The sequence below is a fragment of the Pelodiscus sinensis genome, chromosome Z (assembly GCF_052426305.1).
Source record: "Pelodiscus sinensis isolate ZL-2025 chromosome Z, ASM5242630v1, whole genome shotgun sequence".
Classification (NCBI taxonomy): Eukaryota; Metazoa; Chordata; order Testudines; family Trionychidae; genus Pelodiscus; species Pelodiscus sinensis.
The window spans coordinates 13,901,256-13,920,251 of NC_143085.1; the positions used below are offsets into that span (position 1 = coordinate 13,901,256).

General features: G+C 42.0%; 1 protein-coding gene across 15 annotated transcripts in view; it reads right to left on the reverse strand.

Moving 5' to 3' along the window:
* Positions 1-8,255: 8,255 nt before the first annotated feature.
* Positions 8,256-18,996, reverse strand: part of HIC2 (HIC ZBTB transcriptional repressor 2) — a 135,368-nt gene continuing 124,627 nt past the window's right edge. For all 15 annotated transcript variants that reach the window (XM_075898269.2, XM_075898261.2, XM_075898249.2 and 12 more), the window contains one exon: positions 8,256-15,222. In XM_075898269.2, coding sequence (XP_075754384.1) covers positions 13,477-15,186 — 1,710 coding nt within the window. In that variant the 5' untranslated portion in view covers positions 15,187-15,222 and the 3' untranslated portion in view covers positions 8,256-13,476. The remainder of the gene's footprint in view (positions 15,223-18,996) is intronic.

The window sequence follows — 18,996 nt, forward strand, 5'->3', positions numbered from 1 at the left end:
GTTCAGGCTCTGGTTGTGCAACCCTCCTGGTTTGTCTTTTGTTGCTAGTGGGGTATGGGGAACTGCTGGAGTTCACTGCTGGCTGTTGTCAGTCAGGGAAACAGCAAGAGCAAATGAGGAACCTTAGGTAGCCATACTAATAGAAACCAGTATTTTATTTTCTGAATTTTAGCCACTTGCTCAGCCACAGGGCAGCTCAGATTTGATACACATTTATTCTCTTCTGCAGAGCTCAGACCTCTCCACCGCCCCACAGCTAGATCTATCCAGCCAATACCTCTCTGCTATTTGAATAATTAGTCGTGCTATGGTAGCACACATAATCACTAGGGCAGTGCAGAGGAAGGGTCCATGCAATTGTAAGGCAGGATAGCTGCCTCATCTTCAGTGGCGAGCAAAAACTTGGGCAGTATGACCACACTCCTGGGTCGACATCCATAGCCTATACACAAATGGTGGGCAACCTGTGGCCCACAAAACATTTTGTTTACTGTTGTCCACAAGCAAGGTTGCTAGATTCTGCTGGTTTTTGTCCGGGTAGTTTTTTTTCCCCTACCAGTATTACAAAAGTGACACGCACATGAAGTGAGGTGTGCACTGATTCTACATAACATTGGCTGTGAGAGCCATGTGTTCCCTCTGCAGCCATTCAAAGTGCTGCTATGCTTCCACAGCACACCCCACAAATTCCAGATACACAAGTGTAATTAGCAAAACTGCATCTTGGTTCACAACAATCTTGTGGCCTGCTGACATGAAGGAGGGGGCCACTCCTAGACTTTAAGGTCAGAAGGGACCATTATGATCATCTAGTCTGACCCTCTGCACAGTGCAGGCCACAGAATCTCACCCACCCCTCCCAGAATAATCCTCTCACCTATATCTCAGATATTGAAGACCTCACTAGCAGCTCATTCACTAGCCTAGGTTTCCCAAAGCTGCTATATACTGGCAGGGGAGTAAAGTGAACATTTTGGGAACACCATAAAAGTGCACCCCATCGTGCATGCTTTGCCAGCACCTGCCTGGAACTCTCCCTCTTTACAGAGGCAGGAATGATGGGCAGTTATAGCCTGCCATCCTCCTTCCCCCTTTTAACAGAAGGGGCAGGAGCTGGGGTTTACTTTTACTAAATTAATGAAAAGCCTTAATTACTTTCCCGGAGTTGAGCTCCTCGGGGATTTCTTTTTTTGTACCACGGCTGAGGTTTATTTCATAAGATGATCTGTTGGTTAACATTAAGTTGAGTTTGAAGCTGATGGGGGAGAGTTAATTCCTCTTTATAAGAAAGAGCAAGTTAGCAAGCCAGAGAGAGAGAGAGAGAGAGAGACGGTGGTGGTGGGATTTCCATGGTATAGTATCCTTTTGTCAAAACCCCATTGTGGAGTTCTGGAAGAGCCCAGATACTTCTCCTTCCAACACCCACCTTACACGCTTTTCTGCAGCCAAGCAGGAAATGAAGACTAGAGGCATGAAAGCAAAGGAATGACAGAGACCACCTACCAACTCCTTCTCTAGCTGTTACGAATTTTACTTACAAGGCTGGCCTCTCTTCCTAGCATCTGGAGACAATATCAGGACCAAAAGAAAGCAGCAAGATGAATAGGTTTTGCTTTACTGCACTGAGTTTAGGTGCACTGCAATTACTAAAATTATGTGTACTTATAACGAGTTACGCACAGTTCTAACCAAGTGAAGTCTGGACATAAGAAGAGATCAAATCCAGGCCACCCTGAAAAAGAAGAATTACACGTGGAAAGGTGAAGCATAATAGTAGAAAGGAGTACGGATCACTGAAGAGGTAGAATCAAGGAAAGAAGATATAAGGAAGTGTTCTACTAGGGAGCAATGGGGAACCAAAAAATATTGCTTAAAATGGTAAATTCAGGTATCTTCCTTAGTGCCACAAACAACACTGTGGAAGTGCTCTTGGGAAACTAGGTTTATAATGGAAACACAATCTTAAAGAAGTTAACAATGAGAAGCTATAGCATAAACAGAAGCAAACTGAGGTATCTGACAGTCATCAGGAAGTGGATGAGAAAAGGGTAGTAAGCTAAAGATGGATATAAAAGTGGTTTATCTTTTACAGAACAGATGATGGGGCAATGATGCTAGAACTCAGCTGGACCTGAAGGAAAACGTTTTGTGGAAAAGGAAATATTGTGTGTCTGGGCTGTAGTCTTGAGATACAGAAGAATTAGCAGAACTGCAACAGCACAGGAGGAAAGAGATGTTATTCTTAAAACAAAAATCCCACTACACAACTAGACGTAAATAGAGGATGCCAATTGGCGGTGTGAGAGAGAAAGAGTCTAGTTGTGTAGTGGGATTTTTGTTTTAAGAATAACATCTCTTTCCTCCTGTGTTGTTGCAGTTCTGCTAATTCTTCTGTATCTCAAGACTACAGCCCAGACACACAATATTTCCTTTTCCACAAAACGTTTTCCTTCAGGTCCAGCTGAGTTCTAGCATCATTGCCCCATCATCTGTTCTGTAAAAGATAAACCACTTTTATATCCATCTTTAGAAATCCCACTACACAACTAGACGTAAATAGAGGATGCCAATTGGCGGTGTGAGAGAGAAAGAGCCTGAGTAGCACTCATGTGGAAATTAGCAGAAATGGGGTGAAAACAAACTGACTGTGTTCAAGCAACTATGAGGAACATTATACAGTGCAAGATGAAGGATAATGGTAATAACTGATACTAAGCCCTAAGTGGAAAAAACCTGAAATTGCTATATCTTCACTTGTACACTATCCCAGATGTACTAGGTGCATTACAGCCAAGACACAAACCACATTTCAAAGAGCTTATACTTAGAGTCCTGCAAATCTGCAGATACCTGCTTTATATCCATGCGTATCTGCATCTGCAGATATGGATGTGGATATCCACAACTCATTTTTACAGATATGGCTGCAGATTCACATTTTGTACCTAGAACCCTGTAAATCCACTGATCTCTATTTTATATCCATGGATATAGATGCAGATATCCACGGCTCATTTTTGTGGATAGGGATGCAGATATAAATTTTATACCTGTGCAGGGCTCAACTTTTATTGCACAGACAAAACACAAGCAGGAGGGGAGAGGGTTGAGGGAGAATAGGGATTTTATCGAGAAAGCACATGATTTCTTTGTTTAGCTTTGCAAACTACTTAATTCCTATCAAAGCCAAAAAGATTGCAATAGCTGAGATTGATTTTAAAATCTGTTTAGTTAAAATCAACATGGACCTATTGTGTGTGCACTTAAGTATTTGCTTAAATTGTGTCACAGGGTTACACCACTTTAAAGGCACTGACATTAGGGGAGTGCACCATTTAAATTAAATTTTAGTTTAAACCAGTGCAGTGTGTCTCGAACAGTATAGATAAAGCCTTACAAGATACAGGTAATTCTAGAAAAATTATATATTTTATTTGTGCTGGTTTAAAAAAAATTGGAACTTCCATTCTACAGGAAATTCCTTAAGTGTCTCTTGAATGCAAGATTAGCAGGGCTCGACAAATCCACTTATCTGCTCGCCCGTGGCAAGTAGATTTCAGCCCGTCGCCCCATTCACCGGTGGTTCGCGCATGTGCAGTGCGGGTCTTGCACATGCGCAGTGTGGGGCTGGCGAGTAGTTTTCACCATGGTTTGTTAAACCCTGAAGATTAGAATGAGAGCAAAACCAAAAACAAACAAACAAAACAAAACAAACCCTCTGAAATATCCCTTGAAACAAAAATTTTGAAAAATTTCATTCAGGAACCTCAGTTTGATTCTGGTAAAATTGAAATGTTTTGTTCCAATTTTGATTTTTACATTTTCTATTTTCATTTGTAACAGAGTACAAAAAATGTTGATGCAAGGCCTGCAAAATGAAGTGTTCCATTTGGACTAAGACAATGTAGATGATTTCAATAAAATTTGTCATTTCCTCAAAAGAAAACTGTGAAAAATCAACCACCTGCCTGCAGAAAGCATTGATTTTTGATGGAGCATTTTCCAATGGAGGAATGGTTAGTCGTAACATTTGACGAGCTCTACTGTTTTACTTTAAGATGAGGAGGGTAGATGAAAGTAGATGATGATGAAGGGGGGGAATGAAGAAATAAAAATAGAGCTGTGGTACTGAGGGACGGAGGGTACATTCCTATATGCAGTTCAAACAGCGAGGGTATTCTTTGTGTCCTGAACTGGAGTGTAAAGCTGCTGTGTGCTACAGTTTTTCACTCCATAGGCAGTTGTACCTAGCCATGGATGTGGCTACCATGGGATATAAAATGGATATCCATTGATTTTTCAGGGTTCTAGATACAGAATTTGTATGTGCATTCACATCTCTAAAAATGAGCCACAGATATTCGCATTCACATCTGCAGATATGGATACCCATGGATATAAAGTGAGGATATCAGTGGAATTTCAGGGCTGTAGCCTATGCATGCAGTTTTGTATTGTATTTATAGGATTTTATGGGATTAAAAGGAACTCACCACTGCAAAAAAGTAAAGCAGAGCATGCAACTATGAGCTCTGCTGCAAACTGCTCATACCACAGAGGAGTGAACTTTCAAACAGGAGGATCCACCAACAAATAGAAGATCTACAGGGTAGAAGAGTAGGGGTTCATTATTACCACATCTGAACTGCAGAAAAACAGCTGTTTTTTCTGCAACTCTTCATCTGTTTTCCTGCTCATTTTTGTCCTTCTCTTTAACCTTGCTTGGGAAAACATCTCCAAGGACAAATAAAAATGGTTTTCTTACTAGTACCGCTGACTGTGCAGCCTGCCAGAAAACTGACTGAACTTGAAGCTCTTTCAGTCAGCCACTTTAAAATATAGTCAGCATTGTGTTAAAAGATGAAATATACTCATTCAAAGCAAGTGTTACTATGTGCATCTCCGCATGCTCCAGTGGGAGTATAAGCAAAATTATGTTGTGCTAGGCAGTGTGACATAGGAAGCCATCACTAAATGTTGAGTTTGGGTCTTATTGTGTTGGTGAAAGTAACCAGATCAGTCCAGTTAATAAAAGAAAGCAGTCAGCAACAAAACCATCCTCCTCCATGGCAAACAGGAGATACAGTTCAGAAAGAGCTCTCATTTCTTACTAAAATCATAGTTAATGTTACAGAAAGATTATTAACAAAATACCTTTGGCTTTCAATGCTTGTCAGTGGAAATTAAAATAAAATATAGCCCAAGTTTTGTCACTAGTTGCACCCATGTGAATCTGGAGTAAATCCTAATTTACCCAAAGGTAAATTAGGATTTACTCCAGATTCACATGGGTATACTCTTGGGTAACTGAGACTTTGGACCTGGAATTCCACTAGGAGTGGCTTGTGCTAGACAGCATGTACCTTAGTGTGTATCTGGACCATTAGATTTACTGCGAAAATAATTTGCAAAGATAGTGCTGCAGCAATAGGCCTGTGTACAAATCTCTTTGCAGATCAAGTTTTCAAATTTCTGTTAGGACACCAATGAAAAGAAGTTTGAGCGTCTCACCTTTATTCATAGCAGACAATTCTACCCTGCTTTGCTCAGGGCACTTGCAGGAAAGGTCAGGACCAAGGTGCTTTTATAGTGGCTATGGGGTATGATAAACATGCACAGGCTTTCCCACACTTAACCTGTGTCTAGCCCTTACTAGTGCAATTAAATCTTTTCCTGTACATTAAATGAGCATGGCATGGGCATCTACACACACACACATACATGCGCTATGCAGCTGCAGTGGGGACACCACAGTTGAGCATTTTACTTCTTGCGGCAGGGCAAAAAGCCCTGTATTTAAACATAATTGGTATTACCCTGGGATAGGTGTGCACAGATATAAGCTATACTAGGGGAAAAAGTCAAGTCCAAACAAATTTTAATTTTCCAATCAAGCTTTTAATGAAAAGTTCATAAAATAACAGTTTCTTATCACTGTACATTAAGACTGCAAATTTCTGAATGCTGAGATCATATTATAGTTTCTGTATCTTTTTATATGACACTTGTGTTGGAGCCACAATAGTATGTGACTCTGACCTGAATTCAAGCTCTTGAAGGACATGAACAGAACATTGCAGGAGTGTCAGTACCTCCTCAGGAAACATCCAGGTCTCTTGGACTGACATAGTTAAGGCTTAAAAAGGAGATAATGCAACCTCCCTTTTCTTGTTTTGTTTAAAATCCCTCCTCTCTCCCATTGGGAAAGATGTTCTCAGTCAATCCAAGCTGTTTGAGAAGTTATATAGGAACAGTAATCCTGGGTGCTTTGATCAGCTATTTGTGAATAATGAGATTTAAAAAACATTCAGCAATTTGGTAAAAGCAAAACCTATAAAGTTCCCCCAATGCCATCAACACACGTAGCAGGATGTGGTGCCCTGTTCTAAACCTTCCCCATGCTATCTTGTAGTGAACATGCAATAAGCATCAGCTCCTCCAATCTCCCACATGGTTAATACTGGGCTACAAAATGTGTGACAAATACTCAAGGGGGGGAAAAATAGGACAAGGGAACTGGTGCCTAAGGATGTGGCAGAAATGGGATGGAGTTAATCTAACAAAACCACTTCCTGCTCTGAGTTCATGGCCAAGCATCTACGAGAATGGCAAGTTACAGTAAGGAAAATTATGACAACAGCAGGTCTGCATGGGACACAGGACTCGGGATTGCTCCTGTCACATAGGTCCCTCTCAAAGTTCTACTTGGGTTGGAAATACCCAATGAAAGATCTCAGTGAGCTCTGGGCACTGTCTTCTTTCAAAAGGAAAGATGCAATTCCAGCTAGTTTCACAGGGCAATTCCAGAAACCGGTGAGAAAAATACAATTTCTCTCCCTGATCAATAACAAGGGAATGCTGGAAAAGGAAGTGCCTGGACATCCAACACAGCCTACCTATCCTGCTCCTAGAGAGTCTTGAAAACAAGGAGTTCTGTGACAAGCTAGTTAACTAAGTGAACAGGATTTTGAAATTGTGTTTCTCAAGAACAGGAATAGCGATGGATCGAGACTGAGTCTGTAAAGGGGAAGAGGTTTGTGAGAATGAAGACTTTTGTTATTTTATTGAAACTATTCCATTTAAATAAATCATTAGTAAATATTTACTATTAAAAGTTAAATTTCACTATCCCAAAGCTCCTTTGTAGAAGTCCTTCTCTTGCCTCATCAAGGGTTTATTTGCATGCACTGTGTTTGCTGTGGACCTATTCTAGGTTTGACGTCTACCTCCATCATCATACCAAACATTCCTTTTGTATTAATCCCAGCTCTGTTGATGGGAAGGGCTTCTTTTTGTTTAAAACCAAAGCTATGACAGTCTAACCTCCAATAAGCATCCATTTACCTGATTGTTAGCTGTGTGACTGAACTGATGAAAGCCCTATGTTTTATATAGATCCTGGACTCCACACAGATACAGTGAATTCAGTGCATCAATTTAAACTGCAAATCATATCACAATGCCAGGATTCTCTTTGGCTACAGCTGGTGATTAGACTTCTTCCAGTTATCTTGGGCACCAATTCCCCACCTTGAAGATCCTCAATGCTTATCCAGCAAGTATTGAGGTGGTATAAAAGCAGTCTGGAGAGGCAGGGGAATGCAATGATCAGTCAGCAGTTCCAATCAGCAGTGCCAGACCATCCTTTTTCCATCTACATTTACCTCTCTCCACATTTTGCCAGCTATCATCTCAAAAATCATAGGTTTTGCTTTACCAGATGACTTGGATGATTCCTTGCCAAGCCCCACACTCCTGCATTTCAGAACTGAAGCAACATGGTAAAATACTGCTAACTCAGACATTGAACCTGCACTGTTTGAAAACAATGCTTTCCACATACAAGAGAGAGGGAAACAATAATAAAGACAGGAATTGTAAGAGTGACATAATTGGAAACATTTAAATACACCAAACCATAAATTCCTCTTCTATGCAAAGCTACAAAAGTCCAGTCTTTGTATTGTCTTCACAGGTTATGGTTTATGGCTATGCTGACAGTCTCTGAGATTATTTTTAATATATTTTCTTTTTTTTTTCTTTTTTTTTCTTTTTGAAATCCTGTAGAGAAGACCCTGTGGACACATCTTTGTGTTTGCAACTGTTCTGAATTTCATTGCAAAACTGTGCATACAGAATCTGAGAAATAAATACATTCATTACTGCACATACATATTGATACAAAAAACAACACTGTCAAATAGTGTTTGCACCATCTTTGTTAGATATTAAGACCAGGCAAAATTAATATTTCATTTTCCATCAGCCTACCTCAGATGTCTGAGGTGGCACTGGTGTCAAATTTTATAAACTAAAAAGAGAGAGAATCAAGATTATGGGTGGGAAGCCTTTTCAGCTTTCTTTTTTTTTTCTTTTTTTTTCTTTTTTGGCTTCAGCGGTATTTTAACAACCCATCATCACTGGCAATCTTTAGACTATTCTAACATGCAACTCAAACATATGTTTCCATAAGGGTCTTGACTGGGCTTTTCTACACAAGATATAAAGGTTTGGAGTGAATTAGTAGAGCTATCTTAGTTCACAGAAGGCTAAAACAGTCCAGTTTGGCTCATGCTTCTGAACTATACTGAATGTCGGAAGAACACTATATGTACAATATACTGCTGCCCTCAATCCAGACCATTAAATCTACCCAGTTGGCCTCTTCATTCCAACAGGGAATTCTGTGGTCTCTGCAATAGTTTTTATTCAGTGCAGAGGGCCAGTTGAAAGTTTCACTTTCCCTTCTTTTCCACAGCAACAAGGACTCACAGAAGCTGCTGTGTGGCAAGAGCTCTTTGGTGTCTCCTATAGTCTTTGTGGCTTCTGCTAGCTATCCCCCGGCGCAGGGCTTGGCTTTTTTTTTTTTTTTTTTTTTTTTTTGGCAGCTCCCAATAAGGAGATAGAATGTGAGATTAGCCCAGTTTTTGTGGCCATGTTAGGGAAACGTACTGGATAGAGCAGCTTTAGCTTCTCTTTTCTAGGGTCTCTCTCATTTCTCCCCAATCTGCTGGTAACACAGCCAGACCCTCAGAGAAGAGTCAGGCTATTTAGGACTAATAACTGATCACTTCTTTCTACACCCATTTCCCATTGGCACAGACCAAGGCCTATTCTACCCTAATTGTTGATGATAGACTCTGGAATTTACTTTTTGCAATGGAACATCAGAAGCATTAGAAACCACCCTCTCAACAAAGATTCCATGCTGAACATAAACCTGCTGATGTAGTATCTCTTATGGGCTCTGAGGACAAAAAAATTAAAAAAAACAAAACCATTTCCCTAATTACATCTCCCAAAACCTAAGTAGTGTTGGAATGCAGTTTGTTTAATAAATTACTCTTTTTTTGCATGCTACTAGTTTAAGAAATGTTGCCATAGCCTTCAAAGACAAACCAATGGAAAAAGCAAAGATTAATTTTGACTGGCCCCTAGATCTGTTGAGGTCTGAAACTGTAAAAGTTTATGTAAACAATGAGATAAATATATTAGTATTTTTCTGAGCCAAGTGAGGTTCCATACTCATTCAAATGTGCTTTGGTTTAAAAAATAGTTTTGTGAATTTGGGTATGAGCTCTTTTTATTTTTATACAACTTCTGCTATTTTATCCTGTTACTCCGAAAACATTCTGGAACTAAGTGACTAACGCATATATTTAAGCTGCCTGGCCTCTATTATTTTGTTTTTAAATTGTTTTATTCCTCTTGAGGCTCTTTGTGTATCTTTAAAAAAAAACAAAAAACAAAATAAAAAAAAATTTAAAAATGTAACTCCCTCCCCCCAACCCTAAAACTCTTAAAATCTTAAATATGAAACTAGTGTTTTGCTTTCTCATTAAAATACAGAAACATGTTTGATACAATACTATGTCGTATAAATGCAGTTGAGTGTCTAGGCCTCCAAGCAGGCCTCAAACAGTCCCTGAAGTTTTGAGTATTATTAGTTATTCACCATTATTACTGTCACAATTTGGAAAATGTTGTTTCTATTCAGTCTATGGAACACACCTCTACACATCTACTTGAAAAAGAAAATTTCCTTTTGTACAATACTCTTGCTGTACACAGACTTTATGTCGTATTGTTTAAGTGCTGAGGGGAGAAAAATAAAATTAAAAAAGGAGTTTCTACTTTGAAAAAAAAATATAGCATTGGGTCCTGAAACTTCAAAATGATTCTCAAGGTTTAAGAAACAAACCAGGGCCGGACCGGGGGGGGGGGGGGGGGGGGGACGACGACGACAAAAACACCTACCACACATGCCTGTAAGTCTAATCAAACAAGAGGGAGTGGGGTATCTGCTCAATAACAATGCCTAGCTCTTCGTACTCTCTGCATGGCTGGGCTACTCCATGTTTTGGCTCAGTAAGTCGTTGCTTGAGCTAGTTTCCTAAAGCTGGATTCTGCCCACACACGCATACATGCACACACACACCTTGTCCCCACTGCCAGCTTTGCACTACGAATTTAGAGCCTGGCCAGTCCCCACTAGCACATTAGAGAGTTGGGAGTGTGTGACAGATGCAGCTCAGCAAACTGCAGCACCACAACAAACAAACAAAGCCCAACAATGCAAGGAGCAAATCTCATCCACAGCTGTGTGTTCCTGTACAAAAGAGCTGAAAAATCATTTTGAAACTCTGGACTGGTGGTTTCTTAGCCAGCCAGTAGCAATGAGTATTCTTCTTGGTCTGCACTCTAAACCAATGCGGGATTCATTTCCACTTAGGGCTTTTAGATGGTGGGGGAAAAAGTGGAAGAGGAGGAATTAAAAAAAAAATCCTAGATGCTAATGTAGCACTGGTGTTCCTTGGCCCAGCTCAAGCCTTCTCTGAGGAGAAGGTGGATAGATGAGGCCTTCACTATTCAAATGTTTCAAGGGACAGTCTCAGCAGGGTTTGGCAAGGTCTCAGAGGAAGATTTTTTTTTTTAATGGAAATGCTAAAGACACTGAAACCCAGCACACTAATCAAGAGATACATTCCTCCTACTGGTGCCCCTTGACTTACATTGACAGTCTAGGGTAACAAAACAATGGCACTAGAATAACCAGGGTTGTGTGAGAAGAGATGGGGAGGTCAAAGGTGGGGGAGGGGGGCAAGAGTGTTCGGTGGAACATGATACCAGGCCAAGGCTCAGCAAGGTTTGGTTTTGTCTATTACATGGAGCCTGGATTCCAGTGTCCTCAGTTCATTCAAATGACCCCAGAAACAACTTATGGACTGATCTATCTTAACAGAAAAACCCGAGTGACAATGAAGCTTTATATTATTTTGTTTTAACTGAACATGCTCACTTGTCTTTTTTCTTTTTTTTTTTTTGGTCTAAACATAAAAAGGTTTTTTTTTTTTTTTTTGAAGACGACATGCAGGGTTCAGTGAACCCTAGGAATAAAAAGGACAATGGTTTTGAGCCAGGATGGTTGGGGAGTGTGTAAACCTTACTCAGCTCAGAAGATGATTCTACTGGCTGTGAATTTTTACCACCACACTCCACCAGTCATGGGAGGCTTGAAATAAGTCATAGCTTTCCACAAGGGCATGCCAACAAAGTCAAGGGGCCAAGAATTGGCAGGCTAAATTCTTTTTTCTCCTAAACCAATAGCAGCTGTTGGCTGTGATGTCTTAGGCAGATGTTACAAAAAGATTTTGTTGCTTTTTTTCATTGTGTGTGTGTGTCTGTGTGTGTGTGAGAGAGAGAAATTTTCTGAAAGGGAGGATATGAAACACTTTGGTTTTTTTCCCCCTTCCTCCCCATCTTATTGCACTCTGGATTCTAGTAAGTTATAGGCTGCTATTCCCCTCACCCTCTGTCCTGCCAGGTGATTACACATTGACCCAGATGTGCTGGGAGAATGGAGGATGAAGGGGCCTTTTTTCCATAGCATCCAGGTTCAATAAACAAAACTGGAAAGGGCCCAGAAGCTCTAAGAAGTTTCCTTCCTTTTACCTAAAAGTGACTTCAAGAAGCCAAGAGTTTGCTGAGTGAACCATTCTAAGCATCTATCCACTGGGGTCTCTGGCTTAATAAATTTTTGTCTTTGGCCGTGCTTTGTTTTAACATTTTTCTAGCTGACTTTTGATGGAAGGACAGGGTGGAAAAAATCCCTTGACTTTAATTTAGCTTCTACTTTATACATTTACTTACAATAAAAGAAAAAAAAACCTGCCTAATCTTTCACTAACCATCTTATTGTTCTCATGAATTCAAGAGGTAGCAAGGTAACGGGTCTGTTCACACAGACTCGCTCTTTAGTGAGGGAGGAAAGCTAAAAACATACACACACACACACAAAACAAAACAAAAACCAAAAAAAATAAAATAAAAAGTACCTAAGGAACTTGTAGCAAGTCCAGCCTACATCAAAACCCTTCTCTACCCCACCCACCCCAAGAATTAACCTCAGACCTTCCAGTTCAAACATTCACATAAACATTACAATGGTTTTTCCTTTAATAAAACAAGTACCGCTAAGCAAAGAATATTCATACGAAACTACTAGAAAAGTAAAGACGACCCCCTGCTCACTGAAAGAAATTCCCAGGGCATCCACACCCCTGTTCAGTCATGGGTGAGGCTGCAGAGGTAAAGAGGAGGAATGAGGCATGTGGCTAGGTATTCCAAGGTTAAAGACTAAACCCCAACAGGAAAAAGAACGTGTTGCCATCCGAAACACTACTAGGCACACACCTAGGTAGACTGCTTTAACCAACTCCACCTTACAGGGAAGGATAAATACCTCCCATCACCATCTCAGCTTCCCATAGAATTTAAAGGGGCTGCCAACCCTGTTACAGTCAGTCCACAGCTTCTGCCCTGGGCACAGAAAAACCAATACTTTGTAGCCACTTAGGCTGTTGGAAAATGGGGTTCCTTAAAAAAAAAAAAAAGAAAAAAAAGGAGTGGCAAGAAATGCCCTTATTGAGTCTGGTTGTGACAATATTGTAACACGAGCACAAAAGGCAAAGCTCACAGAGTAGCCAGTGGATGACAAATTCCACTTGCACTTTTCATTAATGCAGGAAATAACACTTGATCAATGTCTATAAAGCTCTACAGGAGTACCAACAAGAGGTGAATAAAGGGTTGGTACAGCCCAACTTGATCCAATCTCCCTTTGGGCAATATAATTTCTCTCTCCATTCCTACTTACCATCCAATAGTCAGGAGGCCTCACTCCTGTTACCTGGGTGTGGGGATCAAAAGAAGAGTGGCCAAATCAACACCCACAAAAATAAATGGCATTTCTTGCCACACCACTGAGATGTGGGAAGGAAGGGGTGGGGAATGATTTGTGAATGGCATCAGCTCCGCTGTGGACCTACATTTGTCTTTTTATAAAAAATGTTAAAGCTACATTTGTTTAGGCTGCCCATGACCGAACAAAGGAGGGGAGTTGCCTTCTTAAGCAGCAAGTTTACAGAAAGGTAAATCACTGCGGATGGGCTCGAAGCTCATTCTGGAGTCTTTGGCTTATGTGGGAGAGGTATGCATTCGCAGGTGGCTGATCAGATTGCGCTGCTGGGTGAATTTCCCACCACACAGTTGACATTCATAGGGTTTTTCTCCTGAGTGGACACGCATATGCTCTGTCAGTCGGTACTGCCGGGTAAAGCGCATCCCGCATTCCTCGCAAGCAAAGGGCTTGAGCCCTAAATGGCTGCGCATGTGCCGTGTCATGGTACCCCGCTGCGTGAACATCTTGCCGCAGATGTTGCAAGGGAAGGGCCGTGTCAGCCAGTGAGTCTTCTCGTGCTGCCGCAGAGTGGCCGGATCCTTGTAGCTCTTTTCACATATGGAGCATTTAAAGGGCCGGGACTCTGCAGTGTAGGGCTGGTTAGGGTTGGACAAATCCTCAGCTTCCTCCTTATCATCATATGTGCCTTCCTCCTTGATGTAGAGGTCTTCCTCGGTGTGCGTCTCCACGTGGGCATTGAGCTGCTCAGAGCTAGGGAAGCCCTTGCCACAGGGGATGCAGACGTACAGGTTGTCACCATAGGCCACAGGCTCAAACCCCTCCTGCCGGTAAACGTAGTTGGCACTGGTGTGCCCACCACTTTCACACTCACTCTGGCCACTGTCATCACTCATCTCCTTGCCATTTTCAATCTCCTCTCTACACTGGAATGCCTGCTCCGGGCCATAGGCGTTGCTTAGGTTCCGCTCGGCCGACTTGGACAAGGGACCCATCAGGATGCCATTGGGCAGCCCCTCGCTTTCCTCGCCACCTTTGATCCCCTCATTCCGGTCAAAAGCGTTGTCTTTCTTGATCCACTCCTTTTTGCGTGCAGCGTGCCGGAGGCTCTTGCGCTGGCCACTCTCCGCCAGGGAGTGAGTCTCCTCGTTCATGTCCATCTCCATGGGTTCACTGCTGTCTGCTGCACTGTGGGGGGCTCCGGCGGCAGACTCGTCGAAAGATGAGGCACTGTTGGCTGCAGGGGCTGAGGCAGATTGGGGAGAGCCATGCTGGCTTTCGCTGAGCTGCGTGTCATCCTGGGAGGCTGCCATGGGGAGCGATGGGCTTTTTTTGGACAAGTCAAGGCCAAGCTCCTGGTCACCATTGCTTCCATTTGCACTGCCACCACCACTGCTGTTCTTGTTGGCTCCCCGGCTTAAGGAGTGAGAGTTCTCTTGGTTAGAGCTGCTGATGAAGATCTCATCGTCAGAGACCTTTCCCTTTGGCAGCTCCTTTGAGTGTGAGCCCTTCATCCCCTCAGTTGACCCTGAATAACGAGTTTGGATGACTGAAGTGGTAGAAAGCCTCTGACTCCTGGGAGGTCTCCCGATACTGGGCCCACCGGCCCTGCCAGAGAAAGACCTCCCATTCCGCTTCAGCTTCTTCCTGCAGAGAGCTGCTAGGTCGTGCAGTTGGAGGTAGCTTGCTGCGGTGAGAAGAGCATTAAAGTTCTGTTCACCAGGCTGGTCAGTCGTTAAGAGCTTCCCAGTATAAATAAAGTCTAAGATCTGTCGGAACACAGTGGGGTTCACCATGTCCGTGTCTAAGTTAATTAGGTTGTCATGCAGGACGAGGGATTTGAAATACATGCTGCTGGCTGCCAGGATGTTCTTGTGGGCACGAAACAGGGCATTTTCTACCACAATAATCACATCACAGAGGAAACCTTTGGCTCGTTGCTGGTTCAGCTGCAGTAGCAGTTGTTTGGCATGATTTGGCAGTTCCATCTCCAACTTCTCTTCCTCTCACCTTCGCTTTACCACCTGCAAGACAGGAGAACACGTCTGTGAACTCACCGCTTCCACTTGGACAAACTTGTGTTTAACAAAGTGGGTTAAAAGACTGCTGTTTAACATTAGGTTTGACACTGACTAAGGAATTCTGGGTGCATTCCAGAACTGCAAGCTGGGCTCCTACTAAAAATACAATGAGAAACATTTCTCATTGTAAAGCCTCAGGAGGGAGAAGGAGAGGGATGTGTGTGTGGGTGTGCGTGTGTGTGGGGGTGTGCGTGTAAACAATCATTATATGCTGAAGCTACTTATCCAAAGGCATCAGCAGAGAAGCAATGGAAGGGGGAGTTGGGGAAAAAAAGCAAGCTGATTCACCATTATTTGTATATTTGAAACATAAAATATTTAACATCAACAGCAGCTTTCATTGCTTTAAATATATGATTTGTGTCTTTTGGGTTAAAGATATTACATGCAGCAATTGATTCCATATGCAAAGCAATTTAATTACGCTGAGGTAAGAAATTGGGTAGGGGTGGCTTTTAGACATATCAAGTGTGAGTTTAAAAATTTCTCCCAGTTCAAATCCTCCGCCTGGTTCTCCTGAAGACAAGAACAACAAAAATCAGTGCTCCAAATTAATTAGCATTGTTAAAATTCTTTAAAGTGCTAAATGTTCTTGTTACTATGGCTAAAAAGCTCATCAATAATTTAAATGAAGTAATAGTACATAAGATTTTTGTTGAAATAGATTAATTACCTATTTCATGTCATTCTCTCTTTTCTCCTCCTCCTCCCCCAGTATACGTGGATTTTTAATGTTGACAGCATCTTTGACTTTTGATCATCATAAATATCCACTGACTTTCCAAGCACTATTTTCATCTTTTGAAATGCATTGCAGGGGGGTATTAAGATTCCACTTATCTGGATTTCCAATTCCTTTTCTACTTCATTAGCTGGATTTCATACACAAAGAATCCAATCCTCTATTTCACTGATTTCAGCATTCAAATTTTGTGAAGGCTTTTCCCTGACATCTATTTTAAAAAGTCCCTATTCCTTCCCAGCCAAATTATTTTGGGTAACTGGCTTGGTGTTAATGAACTTCCTTCAGATTGAAGTGTAAATTCTCCCCCCCCCCCAAAAAAAAATTGTGATTTGTATAGATAGTTGCATAAATTTACTAATTTCTACTAAACACCAAACATTAAAAAAGTTTGTTTGTCAACACCCTCTCTATACTTTGGTTAATTAATTTCTACGTTAGCCTCCATTTTTCTCCCTCTGGTGAACCTCAAGAATTAATTCCAATTAACTTTTTACCCATATCTGGAATAAAACCACTCTCTTCAATAATATGCTCTTACCCAAGGAGAGTTCATATTGAAGTCTTTGAATAAGGACTGGCCTCCAAAAATCAGCTGTATGTAACATGAAAAGTGAGACCGGAGAATTAAGTAAGGTGTTTGGAGGCCATAAAAGCACTGGCTGTATTCTTTTGGATATATAGCATCTGCCAGAATGTATTCATGCTTTTAACCATTTCTGTGATTTCGACTTGTTCCACACCATTTTTGTACAAATTTAATTATTTCAGTTAATTCTGTGATATTACATTGATGTTGCCAAATCAATACAATCCTGACACACACACAGTATAAAGGTGTCTTCTATCAGAAAAGCTTATTACTATAGGTATCTTTGCATGGATCTAACTATGGCCACTGTAGGAGCTGTACCAATTTAACAATAGTTTTCAAATCAGTATAGTTAAAGCAATACAGGAATGGAGTGTAGACCAAACCTTAGACTTCTAAAGGAAAAGAAGCATCAGGGGTTGGCAAAGTCTGAAGGTTCCAATGTGCTGAGAAATCTACAGAATACTCCAAAATATTCCCCTTCTCATTGGTCTGCATCTTGCTCAAACAGGGTGTGTCTACAGAGTAGCATTATTTCGGAATAACGACTGTTATTCCAAAATAACACTGCAAGCGTCTATACATGAATTCTATTATTTTGACATAAATCTGAAATAACGGATGGCTTATTCCGACTTCTTAAACCTCGTTCCACGAGGAATAACGCTTATTTCGAAATAGCCATTTTGGAGCAGCAGCAGTGTGGATACTCCACTGCTGCTATTTTGAAATAGCTCCTCCCGAGGCCCATTCAAATTAATTACTCCCCAGTGCCTCCTGGGACTCTAAATCGAGGTAGCACGTCCACATTAGGGAAGACTGCCTTGGGCTAATTCTGAGGCTTCCTGGTAGTGTAGACGTGCTATTTCGAAATAAGCTATTTCGGAGTGCAGTGTAGACAGACCCACAGTTCCCTCCCTGCTCATATGCCATCCAGAATAGTCTTGAAAACCTGCTTCCACTAGTTCTCTCAGTATTACAAGCTTCTCTCCCACTCCCAGCCCAGATGTCCTGTCTATCATTTAATGACTTTCTCCAAGGAAATAAGCCTTGAACATAGCGATATTCTGCTAGCAGTAAAGGGTGTGGCATTCTCTTTTTAAGCTTAGTCTGCTAGTTACAAGTTCATGTTTTTTGTTATTTGTGCTTCCTCTTACCACAGTATGACCCATCTCATCCAGCTGGATTAAATCTTGTGGAAATTTTTTTTGAATGATGCTGTTAATCTCAAGGGCTTGAAAAAATCCATTTTACCCCTAGATAATGATGAATGGTAAGTAGGGTTGCCAGATGGTCTCCCAAAAAATACCAGACTCCCAGCCACTCCCTCCACCCAGGCTAGGGTTCTGAAGAGCCCAGAGCGGTGATTGCGGCTCCGCCTACCAGCTGGGACTCCCATGCTGGGAGTCGGGGCCGCCATCGGCGCTGGGAGCCTGTGATTGCGCAGAAGCTTGGCGGGGGCACTGATCGTGGCCCTGCCTTCCAGCCGCTCCCTCCGCCCACAGTGCACAGCTGGAAAAATCAGCGAATACCGGACATTGCACATGTCCAATATTCTCTGATTTTTTTTTTACCGGACAAACAGCACAAATACCGGACACCTGGAAACCCTAAGGGTTCCTGGCAAGGGCAGTGGGCCTGTGCCATTCACTTCTATGCTATGCAAGCTTTCACTGAACAGCTGAACTTCTAGTCCTTCTGGCTGTACAGAAAGTCTTCCAAAAGTAAGCCAGTGCAAAGCTTTTCTTTTCTGCTAAGAGGCTGCTTTTTCAGTACCTCCGCTGCTGCTCACAGTCTGCAAAGCGTTTAGTTGACTCTTCAACAAGATTCATTTTTTACATCTGGTTAGTATGTTGATCTGACAGCGAGTAGGTGTTTGGTCAAATTTTCAAGCCATGTTCAATATCCATGTTCATCCAATCCAGTGCATGTATGCACACACTTTTTATATATATTTAAAAATCTAGGGCTATATTCACTGGTACATTCTGGCTGCCTTTTGTTGCTGAGACTGCACAGAGCGTACTGGTGAATTCAGCCTCTACTGTGCAGAAGTTTAACACTGTTCTCAGAGATGGGTGATTGCAGGCCTGCTGATAGGGGGGAAGGGGAAGTGTTGTAGACTGGGGAGAAGAGTACAAAGAGAGGCCTGGAGGACCTGGCTGCCACTGGTGCTACTGTGGCAGCAGAGGCCCCCTTTGAACTGCTACCAGAGTGCTGCTCTGCGTGCCTCTGCGGGCAGAGGCGGGAGGACAAACTACACAAGGCCCCAACCCTTCTTGGGGTGCAGAGCCATCCCCCACATTTTTCCCTGGGGCCCCTGGTGGCTGTCATCTCCGCTGGGTGGATGTTGGAAAGGGTGGAGGACAAGGAATAAAATACA